The sequence below is a fragment of the Jaculus jaculus genome, chromosome 1 (assembly GCF_020740685.1).
Source record: "Jaculus jaculus isolate mJacJac1 chromosome 1, mJacJac1.mat.Y.cur, whole genome shotgun sequence".
NCBI lineage: Eukaryota > Metazoa > Chordata > Mammalia > Rodentia > Dipodidae > Jaculus > Jaculus jaculus.
This window is the reverse complement of record NC_059102.1, coordinates 244680751-244705783: the sequence shown is the minus strand read 5'-3', so window position 1 is coordinate 244705783 and position 25033 is coordinate 244680751. Positions and strand designations below refer to the sequence as shown.

The window sequence follows — 25033 nt, the reverse complement described above, 5'->3', positions numbered from 1 at the left end:
CCTCCTGCCCACCCTTGTGACTCCCTTCAGCACAGAGGCTGCGGTGCCTGTGACCGCTCCAGAACGCGGTTGGCACACCATGACATTCCAGCCTGCAGGGGGCCGTGGCTGGGCTGTAGAGTGGATGGAAATGCCAGTGGGTGGGCAGTTGTGGAATGGAAGCATGTCGGTTGGAGGGAGGAATTTGCTCTGTCATGTGTGATTCTACGTTGATGGTGCCCCCGGCTTTGGGGGCAGGAATTACAGCCCCCAAAATGGAGTCACTTGGCTATGTGCCAACTGCACAAGAGGTGAGATTGCTGGAGAATACTCTCATGATCCCCTCCAACCCATCTGTGGCTCTCACCCCATCTCAGAGCCAACCCTCCTTCCTCACCCATCAGCCACAACAAATGGATACAACTGAGAGGAACCTTGGGGGGATGACGGTAGTGCCTGGGAAACCGTTCACCAGTTACTATAAGTCACTGTCTCACAGGGGAACAGATGGATTCATGGTGATCCCAGTGGCTTGGCGAGAAAAGAACTTTACAATCAAGTCAGGAAACTTACCCCCACAGACCTTGAAGTCTGAGGGATTTCGAGTTGGTTCAGGGTGGGAGGCAGAGGAGCCAGGAGGCTGGAGAACTCACGTTCGAAAGTGGAGGGCACGCCGGGCGTGGTGGCGCACGCCTTTAATCCCAGCACTCGGGAGGCAGAGGTAGGAGGATTGCCATGAGTTCGAGGTCACCCTGAGACTCCATAGTGAATTCCAGGTCAGCCTGGGCTAGAGTGAGACCCCACCTCAAAAAACCAAAATAAATAAATAAATGAATGAATAAAGTGGAGGGTGCAGCTGGAAGACTCCTGAATGAGTCTGGGTCTGCTCTGAGTGCTCGTGGCATGGGTTCCCCCAGGACAGCCAGCATGCAGCTCTAGCACCATAGAAGTGTCCTGTACCTGGGAAGGGTACCATCTGAGTAACAGCCTACCTCCTCCCTGAAAACTTCCCTGGGAAGTTTGCTGGAGTAAGGGAATGGCAGGAAACTTATTAGTGTCATTCCTGGGCTGAGAAAAGGCCCAGAGGCGGGGGGTGCAGCTTTCCCCAGCGTCCACCCCAGACATTGGTTGGCACCATGATGAAATAGGATGGGTAGACTGAGACCAACGTGGATCTCTCATAAGCAACTCATTTTCCATTCTCAGGAGGTCGGTTTGTGCTGTCTGAGCACTCAAGGAGAAGGCAGAACGATGGCAGGTGAGGGAACTAACCACCGGCTACACTCTCACCAGCATGGCGAGCGAGCGGCAAGGAACTCAAGGCTGGAGCTCATGGGGAATTCACCCCTCTCTCCTTTCATCAGTTTGGGCTTTGGGTTTTTTTTTCTTCTTTTTCTTTTGAGGGGGAGGGAGCTGGGGTTGAGGTAGGGTCTTGCTCTGTCCAGGCTGACCTAGATTTCATTTACCATGTAGTCTTAGGCTGGCCTCAAACTCACAGTGATCCTCCTGCCTCCACCTTCCAAGTGCTGGGATTAAAGGCATGCGCCACCACACCTGCTTGGCTTTTTATTTCTAATTTTTTTAATTTATTTTTATTTACTTATTTGAGAGGGACAGACAGAGAGAGAAAGAGGTAGAGAGAGGAGGGGGAGAGAATGGGCACACCAGGGCTTCCAAGATATGCAAACAAACTCCAGACATGTGTGTCCCCTTGTCCATCTGGCTAACATGGGTCCTGGGGAATCGAGCCTCGAACCAGGGTTCTTAGGCTTCACAAGCAAGCGCTTAACAGCTAAGCTATCTCTCCAGCCCAGCGTTTTTTTTTTTTTGTTTTTTTTTAATGATGGTGGGGTAGGGAGGGAATTGGTATGCCAGGGCCTCCAGCCACTGCAATTGAACTCCAGACGCTTGCGCCACCTTGTACGCAAATGCGACCTTGCACTTGCGGTCTGGCTTATGTGAGGTCTGGGTGTCGGACAAGAGCCCTTAGGCTTTGCAGGCAAGTGCCTTAACTGCTAAGCCATCTCTCTAGCCCTTGGCTTTGGCTTTGGTTTGTTTTACTGAACTTCCACATGGGCTTCTGTTTCCCACTCTCCTGTCCTCGGCCTTTCCCTAGTGACACTCTCAGGGTCATCCCAGGGGACTCCCTGCCATTTCCTAGGGACTCCATTCACATGGCCAGAAGGCAACCACCAGAGTTCTACTAACTTTCCCACTAGAAAGCTATGAAGTTCACAGGCAGGAGGTGGGTAGGACAAGCTTACCCCCACAGTGGGAGAAACGAGGGGCCTTAGGGCTGGGGAGATCATTCGTGTTCATAGGTGCTTTGCTCTGTAAGCCTGCCTACCAGAGTTTGGATCCCCAGCATACACATAAAGCCACATGCAACATGATGCATGGATCTGTACCCAATGGGCCTATGACAATGGAAATGGAATCGGAGAATCTGAAGCTTATGGGCCAGCTAGTCTGACTTCCCAGTGGCAAAACAACAAAAGAGAACCTGTGTCAAAGTGGACGGCAAGGTCTGATGCCCCAGGCTTGTCCAGTGACCTCTACGCGGTTTGTCCTCCCCACACCACACACTCACAGCTCAAATTTTCAAAAAACTAACAAGAGAGGCCAGGTGTGGTGGCACGCATTTAATCCCAGCATTTGGGAGGCAGAGGTAGGAGGATAGATGTGAGTTCAAAGCAAGCCTGGGATTACAGAGTGAGTTCCAAGTCAGCCTGGGCTAGTGTGAGAACCTACCTTGAAAAAAGAAAAACTAAAACAAAAAGTGGAGGGCAGGGCTGGAGGGATAGCTTAGCGGTTAAGGCATTTGCCTGCAAAGCCAAAGAACCCAGGCTCAATTCCCCAGGACCCACATTAGCCAGATGCACAAGGAGGCACACGCACCTGGAGTTCATTTGCAGTGGCTAGAGGCCCTGACACATCCATTCATTCATTCATTTTCTCTCTCTCTCTCTCTTTCCCTCTTTCTCCACCGAATGAATAAATAAATAAATAAAAAGTGGAGGGCAAACGGATGCCATTAGCTGGGCTTTGTGGCGCACTCGGGAGGCAGAGATAGGAACGTTGCTATGAGTTCGAGGCCACCCTGAGACTCCATAGTGAATTTCTGGTTAGCTTGGGCTAGAGTGAGACCCTGCCTTGAAAAGCAAAACAAAGCTAAGAGAACTTATTCCCTGGCTGAGTGAGTAGAAGTGCTTCCAAGAGGAGGCAGGAGATGTCCTATGTGTCCATCCCCCTTTCTCCAGGGAAACCGCTGAAGAAGTCCTCTCTCCCTGGGGTGAGCATCCGGCAGCTGGTGGAGGAGATCCCTGAAGGATGCAGCCTGCCGGACTTCATGCAGAAGCCTGTCACCCTGGCTCTGCCAGAGGGTAAGACCCTGGAGGGCATTCACGGTTCCTGCTGTCTCACCCCCCAGCAAGCATAAAGAAGAGGTATTGACCACCCATCTTTCTGGTCATTCAGCCCCTATGTCCATCACCAGGTTATGTTATGTCTTCCCTCTTCTTTGTGTGAGGGGTGCTTATCTGCCTGGATCCCTACATAGTACAAGGAGCCTGGAGAGAGAAATGCGGAAGGGCAGTGCAGAAATGTTGATGTAGGGGGAACAAAGGGAAGGGCCAAGCTAAATTTGGGAGCAGTGTCCGCAAATTCCCTCTCCCCTCTTCCTGCCTGAAAGCCTTCTTAGAGAGATGCTGTCAAAAATCTTTCTCCTAAACTTATTCCCAACATGCTAAGGGGCTCTCAGGGTAGGCCCCGGCAGACCATTCTAGAAGGCCACAGGAGGAATCTCTGAAAAGTGATATTTCTTCCCTGACACAAATTTTACTTGACAACATTCTGGTATAAAAAAAAAACAATGATGCTTACTTGATTTTTCTAAATCTAAAACAAGGTCATGAGAACACAGGAAACGCACTGGAGCCATTACTTGGTCCTTGTTGCTTTCTGCTGCAGGGGTCCTGACGGGAGGCTGCGGGGACCTGACGGGAGGCTGCGGGGACCTGACGGGAGGCTGTGGGGGTCCTGACGGGAGGCTGCGGGGATCCTGACGGGAGGCTGCGGGGTCCTGACGGGAGGCTGCGGGATCCTGACGGGAGGCTGCGGGGTCCTGACGGGAGGCTGCGGGGATCCTGACGGGAGGCTGCGGGGTCCTGACGGGAGGCTGCGGGATCCTGACGGGAGGCTGCGGGGTCCTGACGGGAGGCTGCGGGATCCTGACGGGAGGCTGCGGGGTCCTGACGGGAGGCTGCGGGGTCCTGACGGGAGGCTGCGGGGATCCTGACGGGAGGCTGCGGGGTCCTGACGGGAGGCTGCGGGGTCCTGATGGGAGGCTGCGGGGTCCTGACGGGAGGCTGCGGGGTCCTGATGGGAGGCTGCGGGGTCCTGACGGGAGGCTGCGGGGTCCTGACGGGAGGCTGCGGGGTCTATGAAGGATGAGCAGTTCTCAGGCTTTCTTTCCCTGCATGGAACTGGGGGTCATTTCTGAGGATGGGATCCTATGACTCAGGACCAGCTCCTTTTCGTACCTGGCATTCCAAGGCTCCCATTCCCCTTCCTCCCTAGAAAGTAGGAATGGAACTCACAAAATCTCATGTACTTCCAAGGATTGAGAGAGTCCTTCGGCCTCCTTGCATACCCACTGGAAGGCAGCAACCCTCCCGCCCCGGCCCTGCTTGCCTCCCTGACTCCTGACCTGACAGTCCAGCTGCGTCTTCCCCTCGCGAAACCCGAGGCCTGTGCGCGACCAAAGCCGGTCTGCGCTGCTTCCTTTTCTGGGCACTGTTGCTCTCCACCTCACACTAGGAGTACCACATCGGCGGGACCAAGGCCCCACATTCCTCTTAGAACAGGGAGTTGGAATACCTGGAAAGATGGCATACGTGAAAATATTCTACTTGCCGCTCCAGCCTCAACTTGGGTCTTCCTGTCACAGGAAAAAATGCCATCTTTCGGGCAGTGGTCTGTGGAGAGCCCAGACCCGAAGTGCACTGGGAGAGCACACGAGGAGACCTGAGCAACCCCAGCAAGTACCAGATCTCCTCCGCCCCTGGCAGCAAGGAGCACGTGCTGCAGGTGAGCTCTGCGGTTCCTCTCATCTGGGGTTCACAGGTCTCTTCCCATTGCCTTGGAGGTGTATTTATTTATTTACTTATTTATTTTTGAGGCAAGCCCAACAGACTTTTTTTTTTAAAATTATTTATTTATTTATTTGAGAGCGACAGACACAGAGAGAAAGACAGATAGAGGGAGAGAGAGAGAATGGGCGCGCCAGGGCTTCCAGCCTCTGCAAACGAATTCCAGACGCGTGCGCCCCCTTGTGCATCTGGCTAACGTGGGACCTGGGGAACCGAGCCTCGAACCAGGGTCCTTAGGCTTCACAGGCAAGCGCTTAACCGCTAAGCCATCTCTCCAGCCCCAGACTGTCTTTTTTTAATGAGAGAGAAAGAGAAAGACTTGGCTCGCCGGGGCCTCCAGCCACTGCAATCAAACTCCAGACACGTGCGCCCCCTTGAGCACATGTGCAACCTTGTGTGCTTGCGTCATTGTGTGTCTGCCTTATGTGGGACCTGGAGAATTGAACATGAGTCCTTAGGCGTTGCAGGCAAGCGCCTTAACGGCTAAGCCATTTCTCCAGCCCCTGGAGGTCTTCCTGATGGCCACCATTCTCCAAGCGAGGAAGGGGTATTCCTAAAGTTGAGTCCATTTAACTCCATCTCCTAGTTCGATTTTGCTTGAGCCAGGACTAGATAACCTCTGCTGATGCCTAGTGGGCAGCCTGGGCTGGAGTGGAAGAACATGTGCACTGTAGAGTCAGACGACTGGGTCCCTCTGGCTTTAGAATTCTGCTTGCTTACCTGTGAAATGGGGTGATAATATGATAGTGCCTACTTGAAGGAACTGTTACAAGGGTTAGGAAGATTAAAAGTTTATGTAAAGTGTCTAGCCTTACAGATGGTCTGCAACTTACAATTTGACATGCATAAAAGTTACCACAGGGCTGGAGAGATGGCTTAGCAGTTAAAGTACTTGCTTGCAAAGCCTAAGAACTCATGTTCTAATCTCCAGGTCCCACATCACCAGGTGCACAGTGACACAAGTGTGCAAGGCTGCACGTGTGCACAAGGGGGTGCACATGTCTGGAGTTTGTTTGTTTGCAGCAGGCCGAAGGTCCTGGCGTGCCCATTCTCTCTCTCTCTCTCTCTGTCTCTTTCTGTGTCTTTCTCTCTCAAAATAAAATAATAATTAAAAAGTTATCACAACAATTTTTGACTGAGTTGGTGAAGAAGCAATGTACACAGAGTAGAAAGTGTACTTGGAGTTGTAGTTTGATCTTTTCACGGGCTAGTGCTAAGAAAGTGTGACCCTTTCATGTGGAGCAGTGGTAGCAAGCCGCAACCCCCACCAGCCTGCAGAGCAGATTGCAGTCAATGAACTGCATGGGATAGCTTGCCCTTTATTGTAAAGTGGGCTTACCGTTATAATTTTCCCCAATTATAGGCTTGTGTTAAGTGCTCTGAGCATATCAAGATAGGCAAGGCTAAGCCAAGTGTTTTGGTAGATTAGGTGTACTAAATGCATTTCCAGTTTACATTATTTTCAACTTTCAGATGGTTTACTGGACTGCGTCCTATGTCAGTCAGGAAGCATCTGTATGCTATCAATCTTGGTTAACTGAAATAATATCATAGATACTAACTGTGGAATGTCTACCATGTGCCAGGTCCTGGACTGAACACGTAATACGAAGCACACGATTTAATCATCACCATTCACTACCTTCAGAGGTGCTCCTAGCCCCATTTTACCACTTCAGAGAAGCCAAGCTTCCACAGCTAATACAAGCCAAAGACCACTTTCTTCCTTTTTCTTTTTTTATGCTCTGTCCGAGCCATTTTTTAACTGACAACTTTCATAACTGTAAACAATATCCCATGGTAATTCCCTCTCTCCCCCACTTTCTCCTTTGAAACTCCACTCTCCATCATATCCCCCTCCCCCTCTCAGTCAGTCTCTCTTTTATTTTGTTTTATTTTATTTTTTGGTTTTTCAAGGTAGGATCTCACTCTAGCCCAGGCTGGCCTCTGTCTTTAATTTTGATGTCATGATCTTTTCCTCCTATTATGATGGTCTTGTGTAGGTAGTGTCAGGCTCTGTGAGGTCATGGATATCCAGGCCATTTTGTGTCTGGGGGGAGCACGTTGTAAGGAGTCTTACCCTTCCTTTGGCTCTTACATTCTTTCCACCACCTCTTCCACAATGGACCCTGAGCTTTTATAGGTGTGATAGAGATATTGCAGCGCTGAACACTCTTCTGCCACTTCTTCTCAGCACCATGGTGCCCCCCCAAACCATTTTTAACCCCAGGCTCATTTGACCCCAAAGCAAGCTCGTTCTGCTTACCTATGTTGCCCCTGATGGCAAGGACACCTGCTCTTGGTAGGGAACCAGGATTTTGCTTTGACGTACGTGTTTCCTGATAAAGACTGTGAGCCCTGTGAGCACAGGAACTGGATCCCGTACCTCTTCACACTCCCCGTGCACAGCCATGCCTCATGCACAGGGTGGATGTGCCAGCCCTGTTCCCCTGCCCTCTGCCTCTCCACAGATCAACAAGCTGACGGGCGAGGACTCTGACCTGTACCGCTGCACAGCAGTGAACATGTATGGAGAAGCCACATGCTCAGCGAGGCTCACTGTCATTGAAGGTGACCTTGAACTCTAAGCCCGTCTCATCCTTGCACAGGGCCTCCATCCGCTTTCTCCTGAGAACATCCTCAGGGGAAGTATACTCTGTGGCTGGTGGCCGAAGGGAGGGAGGGAGGACCATCAAGGCTGCGGCTGCTGCCCCACCCCCTGCCTGAACCCTAGAATGAAGAAGGCATGCCTTCAGCTGTCACCCCACTGTACACATGCTTTAAAAGAGGCCAGGAACTGAGAGTTGGTTTCTAGTCCTGTGTCTCCTGCTATATTACTTTGTTTTGCTTTCTGGGCCTCAATTTCTACCCAGATATTTACTATTTATTTATTTTTAGAGAGAGAGAGAGACAGAGAGCTGGGGGGGGGGATTGGTGAGCCAGGCCTCAGCCACTGCAGTCGAACTCCAGATTCTGCGCCACCTAGTGGGCATGTGAGACCTTGCACTCTCCTCACCTTTGCATGTCTTGCTAAGGTGGGATCTGGACACTTGAACATGGGTCCTTAGGCTTCGCAGGCAAGTGCCTCAACCACTAAGCCATCTCTCCAGGCCTAACCAGATATTTTGCACAAGCAAACATCAAAAAGACAAACAGGCAACACAGAGGCCTAACCCTACCTCAGACATGTTTGGTCTGTTTTGCCTGGTGTTTGTAATTCATTTTTTACTCATCAGCTTGTAATAAGTGGAAGGCTAATACCTCCTGCTTTCCTGAGAAAACAGACCTAGTCTTTCAGTTAAGTTATGCTGGTAACTGGTTTGCCTGCAAACACCAGAAAATCCTAAAAGCAGCCCAAGAAATAAAGACATTGGATTACTTCCCATGATAAGAAGTTTTGAGTTAGATAGAGTTCAGGGTTCATTCCACAGGGCTGTCGCAGGACAGAAGGTTATTCCTGCCTCACCACTCCGTTGTCCTTAGCAGGCTGCCTGTCCACTTTATGGTCAGAGACAGCTGCTAAAGAACCATACTTAACCCACGATCAAGCAGGAAAAGGTGGCCTCAGGTTCACCCACCTCTTCATCAAGGAAACAAAATCTTTCTCAGAAATTTAGGACTGGGAGTTTTTTTGCTTAGATCTTATTGGCCAGAGTCATGTCACATGATCACAGCCAGTTGCAAGGGAAGCTGGGAAGGTATTTCTTTTTGCTTCCAGCCCCTCCAGTGAAAATGGGTAATGAAGGATTATGAATGACTGTGGGAGCAGTCAAACCACAGTGTCTGAGGTATTTGGCACCACTGGGACCTTACTCTGAATGGGCAACTTTCAGACACATTGAAAAAAACAGCTGTCTCTTCAGATGCCCTTCAGTTTTTTATTGTGGCTGCCAGTGGCCACTTCACTTACGCATGTCGCTTTCCTGTGGGTATATAAATGGGCCTCCCCTTTACTAAGGCATGCTCAGACTGACTTTCCTCAGTCATGCTAAGGCTCTGGGATATCCAAGGAGGCAGGAGGTCAGGACTGTGGGACTCAGTTCATTTCTCAGGAAAACCATCAGTATCTCACCTCCTCCCCTCCCCCGCCTGGCCATATTAACTCCTTCCTCTCCTCCCTGGATGGCCCAGTTGGCTTTCGGAAGAACCGGAAGAGACAAAAGGAACCCCAGGAAGGTAGGTAGAGTTATCAGAAACTCCCTTGGGGCCTTTGGTGGTTGGGGGTGGAGGATAGGATTCTTCTTGCCTACTGGTGACCCCACACCTTGTGGGGCATTACCAGTCTGCTAGAGAACTCCCTTCAAAAGCTTTGGACCATGCAGCCCTGCCTTAGCCCCTGGCATCCCATCTGGGATCGGGGCCTCACTCTTCCCTTTCTAGACCTCAGGAAGGAGCTGATGGACTTCAGAAAGATGCTGAAAAAGAGGTGGGTCTGGGCCTGGTTGTGGGGGTGGATTTGGGCCACTCTCATGGAATTGATCCCTGTTCTTTCCATGCAAGCTGGGTTCAGTACCCACCTTCACTTCCAAAACAGGCAGGGAACTAGACTGCCACTAGTAGCTAAGAGGAAGGGAAGAGCACTGGACTGAGCCTTCTGGACCCAGCTCAGCCACGTTTAAACTCTGTGTCCTTGAGTTAGTCTTCTCTCCCTCTGTACTGATCTCCTCACTTGCAAAGCGGAGTGGACCACTAGAGCAGCGAGTTTAAAAACTGTTTTAAAGGCACAGACTGACTCCGACTCCCCGTGCTAAGACCTCATCTTCAGCAGCTAATAATGCAAGTCCTCAGTGTCTCCCGGGTGCTGGAGCTATGGGGTGAGGTTCGCCCCTCTGATCACTGGGGCCTTCCAGTCAGGACACTGGTCCGTACTAGAGATCTCATCCCCTGAGTCTATCTTTTCCAGTGCCCTTAGGGAAGCTTCCCTGGGCCACTCAGATGGCCAGAGTCAGCCTGGGGCTCTTCTGACTTCTGAGCTGCCAGCCTTGCTCCTTAGGACCCCGCCTCCAGTCCCCAAGAAGAAGTTGGAGCCTGAGCAGGTGTGGCAGCTGCTAATGACGGCAGATCGGAAGGACTATGAGAAGATCTGCTTGAAGTACGGCATTGTGGACTTCCGAGGCATGCTGCGCAAGTTACAGGAGATGAAGAAGGAGCAAGAGGACCGGATGGCCCAGGTGCCCTGCCCCACTCCTGCCCCACACACCTGCAGCAGTGGGCCATGGGGGAGGGGGACCTCAACCTGGGCGTGCCACTATATGGTTGTGAAACCCAATATGGTTGGGGGCTCACTTTCCCTCCTAGCCCCCCAGTGAGGGATTCTGTCAAGGACCCAGGCTTCTCTGTGTTGGCTCTTGACTTTAAAAGCTGGGCCCGATACTTATTAAACTCTGGGCTTTCATTATCTTAGTTTCTTCCTGTGTAGAATGTGACTTGTAGCCATACCTTCCACAAAGAGTTCTTGAAAGGATGAGTAAGAGAATGTTCTTATATTAATTATTTCATTAATTATATTAATTAACCTAGTGCCTGACAAGGGTTTAAGGTCAGCTATCGTTATCAGACTTGAGGACTTATTTCTGATTTTTGAAATTTCCATGGGAAGAAATTTCAAAATTGCTAGGTTCTCATAAACTGTATACGAAGTTCCTTCCGGTGCCTAATTTAAGTGCAAGTTTAATTTTTTTCTGGGATTCAAAAATAACTAGTTTTCATTATTCTGAAAATAGCATTTTATCACTTTGAAAGTAGCTCCTCAAACTTCCCAGCTAGAGCCACAACTTTTCCTCCTTCAAGCCTTCTTATTTTGCATTAGCACAGGACCCAGCACAGAGCTTTGCATACAGTCTCCAACTAATGTTTCTCAGCCAGAACAAATGAATGGGCCAGTCCTGGCCCCTGGACATCCAGAGCCCTTGCTGGGTTGCCTTTCTTATCTGATATTTTATCGTTGAATTTCCTTCTGTGAGGGGCTACGTCTCCCTGCTGGAGCACCCACAACTGCTTGCTCAGCTGGGACATTGTGGGCTTGACCAGAACCAGAGCCTGCCAGGATTTGGAATGCCCAAACAACGAGCTCTGGAAATGCCCCTAATTTGTTGGTCTCCTCCCTAGTATGTCAATGCTGTCTCCAACTTGAGACACATCAGGGTCACCAAGGAAGGGGTTGCCACATTTGACCTGGAGCTGGACCTCAAGGACTTCGGGAGCAAGATTTACCTGTACAAGGTGAGGCTAGGAGCTGTGAGTAGAGGCTGGGAGGGAAAACAGTGGCCACCATGGGTCTCACTGTGGGAAAAGGCAGAGCACTTAGGTGGTGAGCATGCACCCTGTGGAGTTCCTGGTCAGAATTAGGTCAGACCCCGGTGTAGACAGTCTCCAGGAGCTCCTCACGTCTTCTTCAGAAGCCAGGCTCTCCAGCCAGGCCCGTGTCTGTACAAACTGAATCTTCTGCCAGAGCAGGGGTAACCAGAAGGTTCTGAACTATAGCTATCCATGTGGGGCCGGGGCAGGTAGGTGAGTTGGAAGACGCAAAGCATACATTGGCTTTTGTAGCCAAACTCATCCAGGCTCCATCACTTTAGAGTGACATCTCCCCCCCAATGCCTTAGTTTCCTCGTTTGTGAAGCGGAGGTAAAAAGGATGTTGCAGTGACCTTCTCATTGCTAGGACAAAACACCCAGCCAAAAGCAGCTGATGGGAGGAAAGTTCTTTGTTTCTTTTCTTTTCTTTTTGGCTTTTAGTCTCGAGGGGGAAGCTCCATGAGGGCAGGGGCAAGCATGGCATGAGCAGAGGCTGGTCACCACCTCTCTGACAGGAGAAAAACAGTAGCAGGAGAGGGAGCCAATCTCTGGCAAGTGGGAGTTAGCTATAATACCCCTAAACCTGCCCTTCCCCCACAAAAAAATACCTTCTCTAGCAAGGCTCCACCTCTCAAATTGCCCCCAGCTGGAGACCAAGCATTCGGAACACATGAGTTTATGGGGGACACCTAATCCAAACCACCACCCAGGAGCTAACTCATAGTTCTCTGAAATGTCAGATGAGACTGCGCATGCTCAACTTTCCCCCACCCCCAACCGTTCCTCTTCCACCTTGTCACTCTGTCCCTGCTCCCAGCGGTTGTCCCTAGTCCTTTGCTCCAGCTGCTCCCTGTGTCTGGCAGGCGCATCCAGATATCCATATGGCTAATTCCTCACCCACAGGGTCACTGGTCCTGACCACTCATGAGCGTTTGCCTGCTGTATTTCCTTGTTCCACCCTGGGGCTCCTGAGCCTCTTATTCTTTTCTTCTTGGTTTCTCCTACTTCGATTTTTTTCTGTACACACTCTATTTACTTATTTGTGATACTTCTTATTGGTCTGTCTCCCTCTTCAGGGCAGGAATCTTTGTTTTATTTATGACGTCCCAAGTACCTAAAATAATGCCTGACATGCAACAGGCATCTGTTAGTGTTAGCTATTATTCATATTCAGCAAGGAGCAAATCCACGTAGAACTTAGTAAAGGTGAGTGTATGTGTAATTTATTAGGTTTTGTAGGACGTTGATTCTCTGCATGAGTGAGCTGGACTCCTGGGCCACCAGGTGTCGCCCCTGCCTCAGGGTTAAGCTACAGGGCTAACCTTCAAGGCTATCAGGAGTGACACTCCTCCAGCCTGAGCTGAGTCAGCAGTTCCAGGTGGGTCTTGGCATGACATCATTGATTTTCCACTCCATGGTAAAAGGCCTGGACATGCCACATATTCCCACCCACGTCACCATCTGCCTCCACCTCCAGGCTCGGCTCTCTGCCTGGCTCTCTGTTCCTTTTATTGGCTCCAAGACTGCGCTGTCTACAGCCTGGGCCAGTGGGAGAAAACTTCTGGTTGTAGCTAGAATGGGGTTGGGCCAGGAGGCTCTTGGCACTCACCGAGGCCCTGCACCACTCCTCTTCCCCTCCTGGCTTCAGGATCATGAAATGATCCCCTACGGCTTTGACAACCAGACCAGGCACTGTTTGCGGCGCCTGGGGAAACGCTACAACTTCCAGATCCATGACCTGCAGCCCGAGGATGCTGGCCTTTACCAGGTCATGGTGGAAGATACCATAGTCTTCTCCACAGAGCTGGAAGCCAGTGGTGAGCACTCTTCAACATGGGCGTTTGCATGGGGGAGAAGTCAAGAGAGGGTCCACACTGGTGCTGTGAAGGGAGGATAAATGTTGCATGGCCCAATTGCAAACACACACACACACACACACACACACACACACACACACACACACACAGCATCTATCTTCTGTTGGTGTCCAGCTGGGCTCCACTGAGTTACAGCCATAGACGTGGGTCAGGGCCCTGCCCGCAAGCCTTGTGCCGCAGCTGATGACTTCCAGATCAGACCCAGTTGAACTTTACAGCTTCTTATTATGTCACTCCTTTTGTTACTGGTGGTCTCCGGGGTTTCCAGGTTCTTGGCATTTCATTCAAAGAATTAAAGAAAGGGAAACGCAGGTAGTTATGCAGAAAGAGACTTTATTAAAATCAAAATGAGGGAAGGTTGGAGAACACTGCTAATGGGGAAGCAAGCCATTCGAGTGGACAGTACTCAAGGGCAACAGGAAGTGATCTGGGGTCTCTATAAGATATTTAGGGGATGCTTTAATCCCAGCACTTGGGAGGCAGAGGTAGGAGGATCGCCATGAGTTCAGGGCTACCCTGAGACTACAGAGTTAATTCCAGGTCAGCCTGGACCAGAGTGAGACCCTACCTCGAAAAACCAAAAAAAAAAAAAAAAAAGTTATTTAGGGGATGATGGGTCAGTTGCTGAGGGCATTGTTTGGGCGAGATCCTATGGTTTGGTCAACAGGTCTGGGTAATATAATATTTTCTCTACTGCAACTGTGCATTTTCCTTCCCATGGTACATCTCATATATATATATCATATTCTTCTTGGTTTCTCCTACTTCAGTTTTCTTCTGTACACACTCTATTTACTTATTTGTGATGCTTCTTATTGGTTTGTCTCCCTCATAGGATGTTAGCTTCTTCAGGGCAGGAATCTTTGTTTTATTTATGATGTCCCAAGTACCTAAAATAATGCCTAAAATAATATATAATATATATTATTTATTTATTTGAGAGAGAGAGAGAATGAGAATGGGTGCACCAGGGCCTCTAGCCACTGCAAACAAACTCCAGATGCATGCACCACCTTTTGCATCTGGCTTATACAAGTGCTGGGGAGTTGAACCTGGGTCCTTAGGTTTCGCAGGCAAGTGCCTTAACTGTTAATCCATCTCTCCAGCCCCCATGGTACATCATTAATTTTTTTTTCTTTTTATCAGAGAGAGAGGAAGAGAGAGAGAGAGAGAGTGATACAGCAAGAGAATTGGTACACCAGAGCCTCCAGCCTCTGTAATTGAACTCCAGGTGCATACACTGTCTTGTTCACATATGCAGCCTTTCATCACATTGTGCATCTGGCTTATATGGGACCTGGAGAGTTGAACATGAGTCCTTAGGCTTCGTAAGCAAGCGCCTTAACTGCTAAACCATCTCTCCAGCCTGATGCATCTGTTTTTAATCATATGTACATCTAGTTACACATAGGCACAAGACAGTAAATAGGGGTTTCTCCCTCAAAGTTTACTTAGAGGACACAGTTTGCCTTACTGCTCATGCACCCAAAACCAGTCCAGGTTGTATAGGCTGTTGCTGTTTTGATCCTGATCTAATATGTTTGAATGGGTACTGATGACAAAGAATGGTCACTAAGGGGGCTGAAGGGTTGGCTCAGTGGTTAAGGCACTTCCCTGCAAAGCCTGAGGACCCATGTTTGACTCTCCAGCTCCCATGTAAGCCAGATGCACAAGGTGATGCAAGTGGCTGGAGGCCCTGACATGCCAATTCTCTCTCTCTCTCTCTCTCTCTCTCTCTCTCTCTCTTTTCACTGTTGTTCTTGATCCCTCTCATAAAAAAGTGGGGGCAGACTGTTTGGCTTTCCTCAAAAAATAAAAATAACAAATAGAAAATCCAGATGTGATGGCACACACCTTAAATTCAGCACTTGGGAGCCAGAGTTAGAAGGATTGCCATGAGCTTGAGGTCACCCTGAGACTACAGAGTGAATTCCAGGTCAGCCTGGGCTAGAACAAGATCCTACCTTGAAAAACCAACTAACTAAATAAATATAAATGAATAAATAAAGAATGGTCAGTAAGGGAAGAGGAAAACTACTTCGTTGCGTGGAGTGGAGTGAGGTGTATGTGGAGTTCAGTACAGATGAGGTTGCAGGTTCCCAACAGGTGGCTATGTGCATTGTATAGGAGAAGGCTGCATTTACTGCTCAAGGCAAACAGGGTCTCAGGTGGCTAAACGACCCCCTATCCTTGCCTGCCTCACTTTCCAATGCAGATCCTCCCACAACTCCTGGGCAAGAGTGCCCACCTTGGTTAGGCACACCTCTGCTGTGCACATGCCTCCTCCTTCCCTGTGTCCTGTGTTCCTTCCCCACCTGGGAACCCCTCTCCTTGAACTGTACTGTACCTGTCCTTGTGGCTCTACATCATCCCCAATCACCTGGCAGCTCCAGGGGCCTCTTGGAAGGACAAGGAGAGGCTTAGAGGAGGAAGCTTTCCAGCTTGATCATAAAGAACATCGTTGAATCAAAATTAAGGAAAGAGAAGGAAGAAAGGCCTCAACTAGGCCTGAGGTGCCTGGATAGGCTTGGAAGGCCTGAGCACAATGGTGGGGGGAGTTGGCCAACTATTAGTTAAGTCAGACTGGGGCAAGTCACTTAACTTTGGACTCAGGACCTCACTCATGCTCACACTAACCTAAGTCCTTAGACCTTCTTTATTTTGAGATGGGCTCTCACTAAGTGGTACAGGCTACCCTTGAACCTGCTATATGTCCCCTGGCTGGCCTTGTACTTTCTATGCCTCATCCTGGGATTATAGGTGTATACTGCCATGCCTGGTTACTTGACTTATAAAACCTCAGTTTGCTCACTTATAAAAGGGAATTCAGAGCTGGAAAGATGGCTTAGTGGTTACAGCGCTTGCCTGTGAAGCCTAAGGACCTGTGTTCTACTCTCCAGATCCCTTGTTAGTTAGACACACAAAAGTGAGGCAAGTGCAATGTGGCACATGCCCACTACATGGTACAAGAGTGTGGAGTTGGACCGCAGTGGCTGAGGCCCTGGTGTGCCAAATCTCTCTGTCTCTCTCTCTCCCTCTGTCTCTGTTGCTGTCTCTCTCACTCGCTAGCTGTCTCTAAAAAAAAAAAAAAAAATGGGGGGAGGGATTACAAATGCCTAATTGGAGATGATCACAGGATGATACACTGGTTCTTACTATCCTGAATTCCTTCATGTGCTCATTTCACCCCCCAGATAGAACTTTTGGGTTTACAACTGTAGACTTCCAGAGCTGAAACAGCCTGACTGCTCAAAATATGATTATGATTCCACATTTTATGTGTGTTCCTACTGACATCCTGAGTAAGGATTTGGTAATGGGAGCAGAAACTGGGATAAAGTGGTGACCCATCCAAGGTGAAAGAAATTTGTGGCACACTGGTTGCATCCTGGGTCTCTGAACTCCCTAGCCCCACTCTGTTGGGTCTCACTTGTCATCCTGCTAGGCTGATAAGCCCATCCTTGTTCCCCGGCAGCCATTCCACCCAGAGTGGTGGTCCCTTTGGCCGAGGCCCACTGTGAGGAGCAGGGGGATGCAGTCTTTGAATGCACTCTCTCCAGTCCATGCCCCAATGCAGCCTGGACCTTCCAGCGCCGACCACTCCGGCTCAGTGACAAGTATGAAGCGTTCGTGTCCCCTGACGGGCTGACTCACCGGCTGCTTGTGAAGGGGGCCCGTTTCTCAGACATGGGCCTCTATTCACTTGACACTGGACTCCATGCCTCCAGTGCCTGGCTGATAGTTGAAGGTGAGTGGCCACACTTCTTAGTTCCTCTGCCTCCACCAGGGCAAGGCCTCAGGGTCAGGGAAGGGGGGGGGGTTTCGTCTACTTGGTCATTTGCTTTTGAGTAATCCCTTCACTTGGAGAGAATAAGCTTCCTTGGGTCGATTCTTGGTCCAGTGAACTGCAGTCTCTTCGTGGCCGTTCATTCTTCCTCGGCTATTCCACTCCACTGGACCTCTGCTCCAGAGCTACTCTGGGCTCTCAGATTTGAGATGGCCCTAATGTCTGGACAGGGTTTGTGACAGTGGCCCAGGTTCAGTGTAGATAAAAAGCCCTTGTGCCAGGCCAGAAAGTACCTTAAAACTTCTAGGGATTGGGATTCGGGTTCAGTATAATCCCAGAAGACTATAAATTGACCATATGTGAGACATGCAATAGGACAAGTAGGTTTAAAAGAAGAAAAATGGCAACTTGAGAAGCACGTGACTTTGGCCCATGGATTTATGTGTCAGAACCATAATCCATGTCACCGGGTGAGGTGGCCGGTGAGTACGGACTGCTGGAAGAGGTGCTAGGATGCTGGAACATCCTGGTTCTCTCTCTGATGGGTAACTTGCTTGTTGCTTGGGGAGAGTGAGGGCCAGGCAAAGCAGTAGGGTAAGATGCTTTGGTCCCATTTACCAGGGCTTTCGGTCTTTTCTCTTTTCTCTCCACACCTCACGGAAGCTGGGAAAGATAAACACGCTGAAAGCACAGATGCTGACCTCCAAACGCAGGCACCGGGAGCTCCGGCCTCAGATGCAGAAGACACCTGGGGCTTCAGTGGCGAGGGAGGGAAGAGCAGAGAGCAGGGCTTCCTCGAGAGGACTGAGCCCACTTCTGGGACCCTGCTCCCGGCCGGGGCAGGCCCAGGAGGGGGCGGCTTTGGCAGGCAAGGCTATTCTCTGATGGGAGGGGAAGGGACAGCTAACTCAGCCTGGAGTTCTGGGCAGGGAAAAAAGGGCTTTCTAGAAGCAGAGAGGGACACGGTAACTCTTCCTGGGGACAATTGGCCCCATCAGGATGGAGACTGGGGGACACCAAGAAGTTGGGAGGCTGGGTATAGTCGCTCTCCAGACGGAAGACTTGGGAGCAGCAGGGAAGGAGAAGAGCCCAGAGAGGGCAATGACAGTGAGTTAAACAGACAGGGCCAGGGACAACTCTGGGACCCTCACTTGGGAGCTGGGGCAGAACAGAGGGCTCTGTGGGGATCCCAGTCTGATGTTGACAGGTCTCTGCTGAAAGGGGAAGGAACAGAGGTTTTGCAGGGCAATCACCTGGATGAGATGGAAGGCGGGGATGGCCTGAGTAGGGAAAGTGGGAGAGGAGTGTGGGCCAGTGGGACCCACCTAGGAGAAGCTGGAGGCAGCACCAGGACAGGAAGTCCTGGCACCTCAGATTTTCCTGGAAGAAGAGGATCCAGTTTCAAAGTAGGCATAGGCCCTGAGTCCTGGGGTTCCCAGGGAGGTGGAGGTGTTGACCAAGGGCAAGCTGGGGGCTACTGGAAATCAGGGGGGTATCCAGGACAGACACCTGCTGGCAGTGACACTGAGCCGTCATCATTACCTGGAGGCAAGAGACTTCTCCTGGGACCCTGGAGTCCTGAGGCCAATGGCAGGGACTCCCCACAGAGGACAAGTGGTCAAGGTTCAGGGACTGCAGTTGGAGGAAGGGATTACAAAACTGTTCCTGGAGGCCCAGGAGATCCTAGGGACTGGGAAGGTAGCCTACAGGAGCTCCAGGGAAAGGATGGAGAAGGCCCCAGAAGCCTTCAGTCTCCTCAGAGCTGGACAATGGGACAGAGGAGAGCAGGGGGACCTGGCAGAACAGAGTGTGAGAGCACAGGTTCTCAGGATGATTCATGGTCCAGCTTCAGAAAGACAGGGACCCACTTTGGGCCTGGAGTGCTGGGGTCTGGTGGAGAGGAAGGGAGTATTGATGATTTCCAAGCAGCTGCACTGATGGACTCTGGTCAGGGAGGTGCGAGAAATGGCAGGCTAGCTATGTCTCCAGGCCTGAGTGCCCCTGGATCTGGGGGAACAACAGGAGATGCAGAGGGATTAAGAAACTCTGGATCAGCAGGACCTAAGTCAGATTTCTGGAATGGGTCAAGGAGCTCCAGAGAAAAGGGGCCGGGAGGAGAAATGGGCTATAAGGATGGATTAGGAGATCCAGGGAAAGTGGGATCTAGGTTTGGAGATGGCTCAGGGTATGCTAGGGGGGTAAGTCCCAGGAATGGAGCTGCTTATCAAGTTGGCTCAAGTATGCCAGGAGAAACAGGGCCTGGCTCTGGTACTGGTTATAAAGCCACCTCTGAGAGCCCTGTAGAAACAGAATCTCAGGATGGGGGCACTTCCAGGCATGGCTCAAGGCTGCCTGGGGAAATGTGGTCTGCAAACAGAGGTCACCGTGGTCCTGCAGAAAGTGGATCTGGGAGGGTGGCTAGCTTTGAGAATGCCTCAGGTGGCCATCATGGAATACCTGTGGGTGAAGCTTGGAAGTGGGACGCATCCAGAGGCCAGAAGCAAGCAGGCCCTGGGGGACAGCACTGTTCTGATGGTGCCTTAGGTAGTCCTGGGATAGTGGAGTCTGTGCGTAGAGGTGGTCTCAAGGGTTCTGGAACAATGGAGACTATTGGAGAGGGACATATGGAAATAGAACCAGAGGGCCCTGGAAGAATCAAGTCTTGGGGTCAGACCGGAGATTATGAGGACTTCAAAGCTTTAGGGGCTCTGGGGGCCTTTGGAGAAGGAGGCTTTGGAGATGGCACTGGAGTTCCTGGAGCCAGAGAGCCAGGGTCTCTGGGAGGAGGGGTCAAGGAGGGTGATGGAAACAGGATCGGATTCCTTGGTGACAAAGCCTCTGGGGATAGGAATTGGGATGATGTCCAGCACCGTGGAGTACTGGCTGCTCATGCTGAAGTTGGTTCTAAGAGCCACTGGGTCTGTGGGCCCAGCAATGAAGTAGGTTACGGGGATGAATATGAAAATCTAGGGTCTCAGGGAACTAGGGACAGAACAGTTTATGGAGGAGGGTCAAAGCATTTTGGGCCCAGAAGAACAGGGCCAGAGGGTGAAGCAGACTTTACAGATGGTTCAGGAGGCCTCAGAGGAATGGGACCAACAGGTGAGGTTGGTTATAAGAATGGTCCTGGTGCCTCTGGGCTTACGGGGCCAGGGGGTAAGGTGGGTTATAAGAATGGTTTAGGGGCTTCTGGAATGAGCCTGATAGGGAGTGGGAAAGGTTATGCAGGTGAGTTGGAGCACTCTGGAGACATTCTGTCATGTGGTGAGGCAGGTTTTAGGGATACCTTGGGGGAAGCCGAGGGAATGGAATCAGACAGTGAGATGTGTTATAGGGGAGGATCACGAAGTTCCGGGGAGATGGGGTCAGAGGCTGAGATGCAGCATGGAGGTGGTTCAGGGAGGTTTTTGGGGTCAGGCTCACAGTCTGGGATGAAGCACAGGTCTGGACCCAGGGGCCACAGACTTACAGGGCCCAGGTCAGGAAACTTGACAGCATCAGAGAAAGGCATGGACTCTAAGGATGGTGGAGAGAGGGGTGGAGGAAAGGGACTTGTGGATGCAGCAGGGGTTGGGATAGGCTCTAGGGTGGCTGGGATGCTGGGCACCTCAGGTGGCATGGTACACAAGGACAGTTCCACAGACCCAGCGGTCCTGGTGACACAGGAAGGGCCACACAGCCTTTCAGGTAGGCAGGGTACCAAGGACAGTCTCAGGAACACTGGGCCCTCAGGAATCACTGAAGCCTTGGGAGAGGTTGGTGCTAGAGAGTGGCAAGATGGTTGTGGGATTCCAGGGTCTCCTAGGGACCGAGGAGCTCCCAGGAGAGAGGACGGGTCTGCAGACCGAGCAAAAGCTATGGGGACTTCTCATTTTCTTGGTGGTAGAGGAACAGTGGAGGGTGATACCTGGGCAGGGATAGCTGGTATGGAGTCAGGACAGGATTGGGACTTAAATGCAACAGGCTCAGGGACAACAGACAGGGAGAGAGTTGTGGGCCAGCAGGGAGGTGGGAACTCACTGCTAGAAGGCGGGAGGAGGGGAGCACATTCTGGGATCTCCGCAGAGACAGACCAGATGAAGGGAAGCAGCTGCAAAGATGGGGAGCAGACCAAGTCAGTGTCGAGGCCTGACGGTGGGCAAGGGGTGAGCTACACTTGGACTCCAGGCTGGGAAGATGGGGGTCTTGGCCAAGGCAGCTGCAGAGTTCCCAGCTCTCTGCAGGAGAAAGCCGCCTCTAGGCAAACTCATAAAGGGTCAGGGGGCTCTAGGGGTGGGGGGCTGGAACCAGGCCAAGATCAATATCAAGGCCGATGGCCTCTGGAAGGCAGAGGTTCAGGATTTGAAGGGGGCAGGGCTGGCGGTACAGAGGACTCGGGTGTTCTAGGCAAGGAGAAGTCCACTGTGTGTGGGGATGGTGTGATTCTGAAACCTCGGGGGTCAGGACCTAGGGGAGCCCGGGATGACTCAGATGACCCCATAAGTAGAGAAGTCTATGGAGGTGGATCAGGAGGGATCCAGACCCCGGGCTGTCAGCTAGGGACAGGACAGGGATGGGGACGGGGATCCTTCCAAGAATGGGGGTCCCCAGAGGCCGAGATTGGCCAGGCTCCAGGCTCTAGGACTCCAAGGAAGTATGAGGGGCAGGGAGGAGAAGGTGCTGGCTGGTCGGGAAGGAAGCCTGATTTCTATGGGAGCCAGTGTCCGGCGCAGCCTGGGACTGAGGTTGGATCAGCAAAGAGAGTGACCACAGAGGGGTCCAGGGGTACAGAGAGCTCAATAAGCAACAAAAACAGAGGGCGCCTGGGGGAGACTTGGGGTGAAGATGAAAATCGGGGACCCTTCAGCCATCTTGGCAGCAGGGGAGGTACCAAAGTAGGCAGGTCAGACATCTGCGGCCAGAAGCAAGGTGCCACGCAGAGCCCCAGATCCAGATACAAGCCTGGCACTGGCAGTTCCTCCAAGGAGGCCCGAGGTAGGTATCCCCAATAGGGTAGCTTCTGTGAGGTGGAGCCTTGAGGGGGTTCCCTGGGCACTGGGGTACCTGGGTGCTAATTCTGCCTCTAGCCTAAGAGCTTATCCCTACCAGAATCCCCATTTCCTGAAACCTCTTAAAGATTTGGGAAGCATTTTCCTTCCCCTCACCTGTGTGGGAGGGAGCCAGGTGGTGTGAGGTGCTGTGTTTTCCTTGGTATCAGGTGTTGAAACCCTATGGCCGAAGTACCAGAGTGTTAGCTTAACTCTGGAGGCTCAGAATGCCCGTTTGTGGACTCAGGAGGGTCTCTATCTATCTTGGCCTAGGTCATGAGAAAAACAGGAGGCTGGGTGGTGGTACTGAGTTAGGCTGCCGCCGGCACCTTAGCAGCCTTGTGGATGGAGTTCAGTACAGGTCAGGGCCTGGGAGACTGAATGGGCCTTGGCGACTCCCTCTGTGTCTCTCCAGGCCCTGTGGACCACTTTTCTCAGGGTCTGGCGGACACAGAGGCGAAACTGGGAGAGGCTGCCACCTTCTCCTGTACCCTCACCAGTGACCTGGGACCTGGCACGTGGTTTAAGGATGGAGTCAAGGTATTGGTCCGTCACATCTCTTGACTAACTAATGTGGGGTTGAGGTTGTCGGGGGTGGGGGAGAGGACAGAGCAAGGCATACAAGTAGAAGGAGGAGGCCTTTATGAGAGTTTTGCTCTTTTTTAAGTATTTATTTTATATTTATTTATTTATTTGACAGAGAGAGAGAGAGTGTGAGAGAGAATGGGCATGCCAGGGCCTCCAACCACTGCAAATGAACCCCACCTTCCTGTGGATCTGGCTAATGTGGGTCCTGGAGAATTGAACCTAGGTCCTTTGGCTTTGCAGGCAAATGCCTTAAGTGCTAAGCCATCCCTCCAGCCCTAAATATTTATTTTATTTATTTGAGAGAGAATGGGGGAGCATGCCAGGGCCTCTAGCCATTGAAAAAAAATCCCACAAAACTCCAGACACATGCATCACCTTGTGCATCTGGCTTACATGGGTTACTGGGGAGTCAAACCTGAGTCAGACTTCACAGGCAAGTGCCTTAATGGCTAAGCCATCTATCCAGCCCGAGTTTTACTCTTTGTTTTACTCACGTTTCACCCTGAGAGAAGTTTAAATGTGGTGTGTTTGAAATAAGCATTCCAATGAGTATGTACGTGACTCACTCCGACCTTAGCACAGCCCTGCACTTCCGCTGTTCAAAATGCCACTCCTCTCCCACATCCGCGGGATTCCGCTCACCTTCCGAGGCCTCGCCTGAAGCCATCTTTCCACCCTGACCAGCTAGGTTCCCTCATGCATCCAAGCAGCACCCCCTCTGGGTTCCATTAGAGCCATCAATCACGTCAGGAAACATGACAGTGGTGTCAGTGAGCTGTGACTCCTGACCCCTGCTCTCCCTGTCACTATCAGTGACCCCGGGCAAAATGGTAAATGTAAAATGGGACTCGTAGCAGTACCAACCTCAATAAGGCTGTGACAGTTAACTGGTGGCCTTAAGTGTGCAGTTCATGTGGCTGCTACTCACATTTGAGCCAGTGCACCAGCAGAGACCCCGGGGCCAGCTCTCTGGGAGGCGTGGGAAGGGGTGAGAATTAGCCATCTCTCCTGTGCCGCTTGTCTCCAGCTCACTGCCCAGGATGGGGCCATCTTTGAGCAAAATGGACTCGCGCATAGACTGGTCATCACCCATGTGGAGGGGACCCACGCCGGGAAGTACACCTTCACAGCTGGCAACCTGCGCAGCGAGGCCAGCCTGACTGTGCACGGTGAGGCCCAGCCCTGCCCTGCCCCTCCGTGTCTGCACCATTTGAAATACCTCACAGGTAGCTGGGGGGGTGGCGCACGCCGTGAGTTCAACGCCATCCTGAGATTGCACAGTGAATTCCAGGTCAGCCTGGGCAAGAGTGAGACCCCACCTCAAAAACCCAAAAAGTAAAAAGAAGGGGAAGAGGAAGAAGAGGAGGAAGAAAGAAAGACCTCTCGGCAGATCCCCAACTCTGTGGCTCGTGTGCAGCCTTCTCACTCTATGAAGATGATATTTTTGTTTATTTTTATTTATTTGAGAGTGACAGACAAACAGAGAAAGAGGGAGAGACATAGACAGGGAGAGAGAGAGAAAGAGAGAGAATGGGTGCACCAGGGCCTCCAGCCACTGCAAACGAACTCCATACATGTGCGCCCCCTTGTGTATCTGGCTAACGTGGGTCCTGAGGAATCTAGCCTTGAACCAGGATCCTTAGGCTTCACAGGCAAGCACTTAACCACTAAGTCATCTCTCCAGGACGATGAAGATGATTTGAGAAGTCAGCCCATGCCTTCCTCGCATTACCCCTTTCCTTGCCATGCCCGGTGCTGCACTTTGACCCTGGCCCCTCCTGCTGCAGACCAAGCCTGTTCCCTGTGTCAGTCCTTGTGACGTGGGGCAGGGGGTTCCTTCCCTTTCACTCAAACTACCTTCTCTAGGATTTTCTTTCCACAGTCCCCAGGGACTGATATTCTGAGACTCTCTTGGTCTGCTTTTCCTCCAGATCCCCCCATCATTGCTCCAGATGTGACAGAGAAACTGAGAAAGCCACTGGTGGTTAAAGCTGGAAAGCCAGTGACCCTGAAGATCCCCTTCCAGAGCCGCCTCCCTGTTCAGGCTGCCTGGATGAAGGACGGGGATGTAGTGGCCGGCAGCAGCCACAAGGGGGCCCAGGTGGACCTGGGAGATGGCTACACGCGGCTGTGCCTTCCCAGCGTAGACAGGAAGGACAGTGGCCAGTACAGCGTGATGCTCAGAAGCGAGGGAGGCCGCGTGCAGGCTGAGATCACCGTGCAAGTCATAGGTGCCAGCCCCAACTTCTTCCAAACTGAGGCCTCGGGGCTCCAGGATCCTAGGCGCTTCTCTCCCTCGAGGAGGCCAGCCCTGGTCCTTATTTGCATG

The 25033-nt window shown here is 51.5% G+C and overlaps 1 protein-coding gene across 1 annotated transcript in view; it reads left to right on the top strand.

Annotated features, from left to right (window-relative positions):
- Positions 1 to 1230: 1230 nt before the first annotated feature.
- The window catches only part of Igfn1 (immunoglobulin like and fibronectin type III domain containing 1), a 40356-nt gene continuing 16553 nt past the window's right edge, over positions 1231 to 25033 (top strand). The window contains exons 1-16 of the mRNA XM_045142762.1: positions 1231 to 1237; positions 3240 to 3362; positions 4928 to 5067; positions 7601 to 7700; positions 9261 to 9305; positions 9510 to 9555; positions 10123 to 10300; positions 11238 to 11351; positions 13074 to 13242; positions 16778 to 17050; positions 17753 to 17802; positions 21476 to 21485; positions 21956 to 22063; positions 22532 to 22656; positions 23732 to 23873; positions 24636 to 24935. Of these exons, the coding sequence (XP_044998697.1) occupies positions 1231 to 1237; positions 3240 to 3362; positions 4928 to 5067; positions 7601 to 7700; positions 9261 to 9305; positions 9510 to 9555; positions 10123 to 10300; positions 11238 to 11351; positions 13074 to 13242; positions 16778 to 17050; positions 17753 to 17802; positions 21476 to 21485; positions 21956 to 22063; positions 22532 to 22656; positions 23732 to 23873; positions 24636 to 24935 (1930 nt within the window). The remainder of the gene's footprint in view (positions 1238 to 3239; positions 3363 to 4927; positions 5068 to 7600; positions 7701 to 9260; positions 9306 to 9509; positions 9556 to 10122; positions 10301 to 11237; positions 11352 to 13073; positions 13243 to 16777; positions 17051 to 17752; positions 17803 to 21475; positions 21486 to 21955; positions 22064 to 22531; positions 22657 to 23731; positions 23874 to 24635; positions 24936 to 25033) is intronic.